Raw genomic sequence first — 1168 nt, 5'->3', positions numbered from 1 at the left:
CCCCAAACTCTATATCTCCTACCAAACAAGGCCGTAATCACGGAGAATCATGAAACATGTAAATTCTTCAATCAGCCTCTCTAGCCTAACGAAAAACTATGAGTGGACCATCCTATAACTGGCATAAAAACCGATATTTTTCAAACATAAATACTGTTTGCTTCTAATTTCTATACGTCGTTTCGATGTATTTCATAAATCAAATAGAGGAGAATGCAACAGAGAAACAAAAAAAAAACAAACAGATCTAAATCACACAGTTACATTTCTGCCTATCTCTTTCTCTACTTTTTTCTTATTACTCTTCTTAGGCATGTGAACAGTCAAGGGAAAATTAAAAAAAAAGAATAAAGAATAAACCTCAAGGCAAGGAGGGAGCACCGGCTGGTAGAGAGATCGGAGTTTTTGGAGATCGGAGAGTTCTCTGGGAATGCCGTAGTCGGAATCCATGGTTGAATAGTGAGAGAGCGGGTAGTTGGATTTGGAAAGAGAAAGAGAGAGAGACTGTGGGTTTAAGCTAGTTTCTTCATTAGGCCTTTTTTATAGGAGGGCGATAGGGACTCGGCCATTGGCGTTACAAACAAACAAAGCAACTTCATGTCTTGACCCTTTTTGCCAAATTTATCCTTCGGTTTTTTCTTTTATTATGAATATGCCACCACCACCTGTTTTGCCCTTAGCCCCTTGTTAATTTCATTCGCCCTTAAACGGGTGTGGTTTTAATCCAATATTTGTCTTATCAATAGATATTATTATTTTAATCTTGTGATTTAATCAGATGATTATAATAAATTAAGTAATTAATTAAAAATATATAATAATAATTAATAAAATTATATTTTTATGAAGTCACATCATTAAATTTTTATATTTAATAGGTAATCACAAATAAAAATGTAACTATTATAATTTTAAATTATGAATTCTTTTTTAATTCTTTCATTATCTAATCTTTCAGTATATATACCATATACATATATATTCTAATATAATGTAACACTCTAAAATCATGATTATTTATTCAAAATTACAAAGTTAAATCTTGTTTATTGAAAGCATATTGCATATGACAATAACCCTAACCGTCTTTTGACAGAGAGGAACAAGGAGAAAAGAAGCTTGAGTGTTTGTCAGAGTTTCAGCACTGCTTCTGGGCACGTCACCAAAC

General features: G+C 32.4%; 1 protein-coding gene across 1 annotated transcript in view; it reads right to left on the bottom strand.

Annotated features, from left to right (window-relative positions):
* The window catches only part of LOC21407517 (pyrophosphate--fructose 6-phosphate 1-phosphotransferase subunit alpha), a 6189-nt gene extending 5654 nt beyond the window's left edge, over positions 1–535 (bottom strand). The window contains exon 1 of the mRNA XM_024164303.1: positions 361–535. Within this exon, the coding sequence (XP_024020071.1) occupies positions 361–450 (90 nt within the window). The 5' untranslated portion in view covers positions 451–535. The remainder of the gene's footprint in view (positions 1–360) is intronic.
* Positions 536–1168: the final 633 nt, after the last annotated feature.

This window comes from Morus notabilis, unplaced genomic scaffold (assembly GCF_000414095.1).
Source record: "Morus notabilis unplaced genomic scaffold, ASM41409v2 Scaffold314, whole genome shotgun sequence".
Taxonomy (NCBI): Eukaryota; Viridiplantae; Streptophyta; class Magnoliopsida; order Rosales; family Moraceae; genus Morus; species Morus notabilis.
Note: the sequence above shows the minus strand (reverse complement) of the source record. Positions and strands in the feature narration are given on the sequence as shown.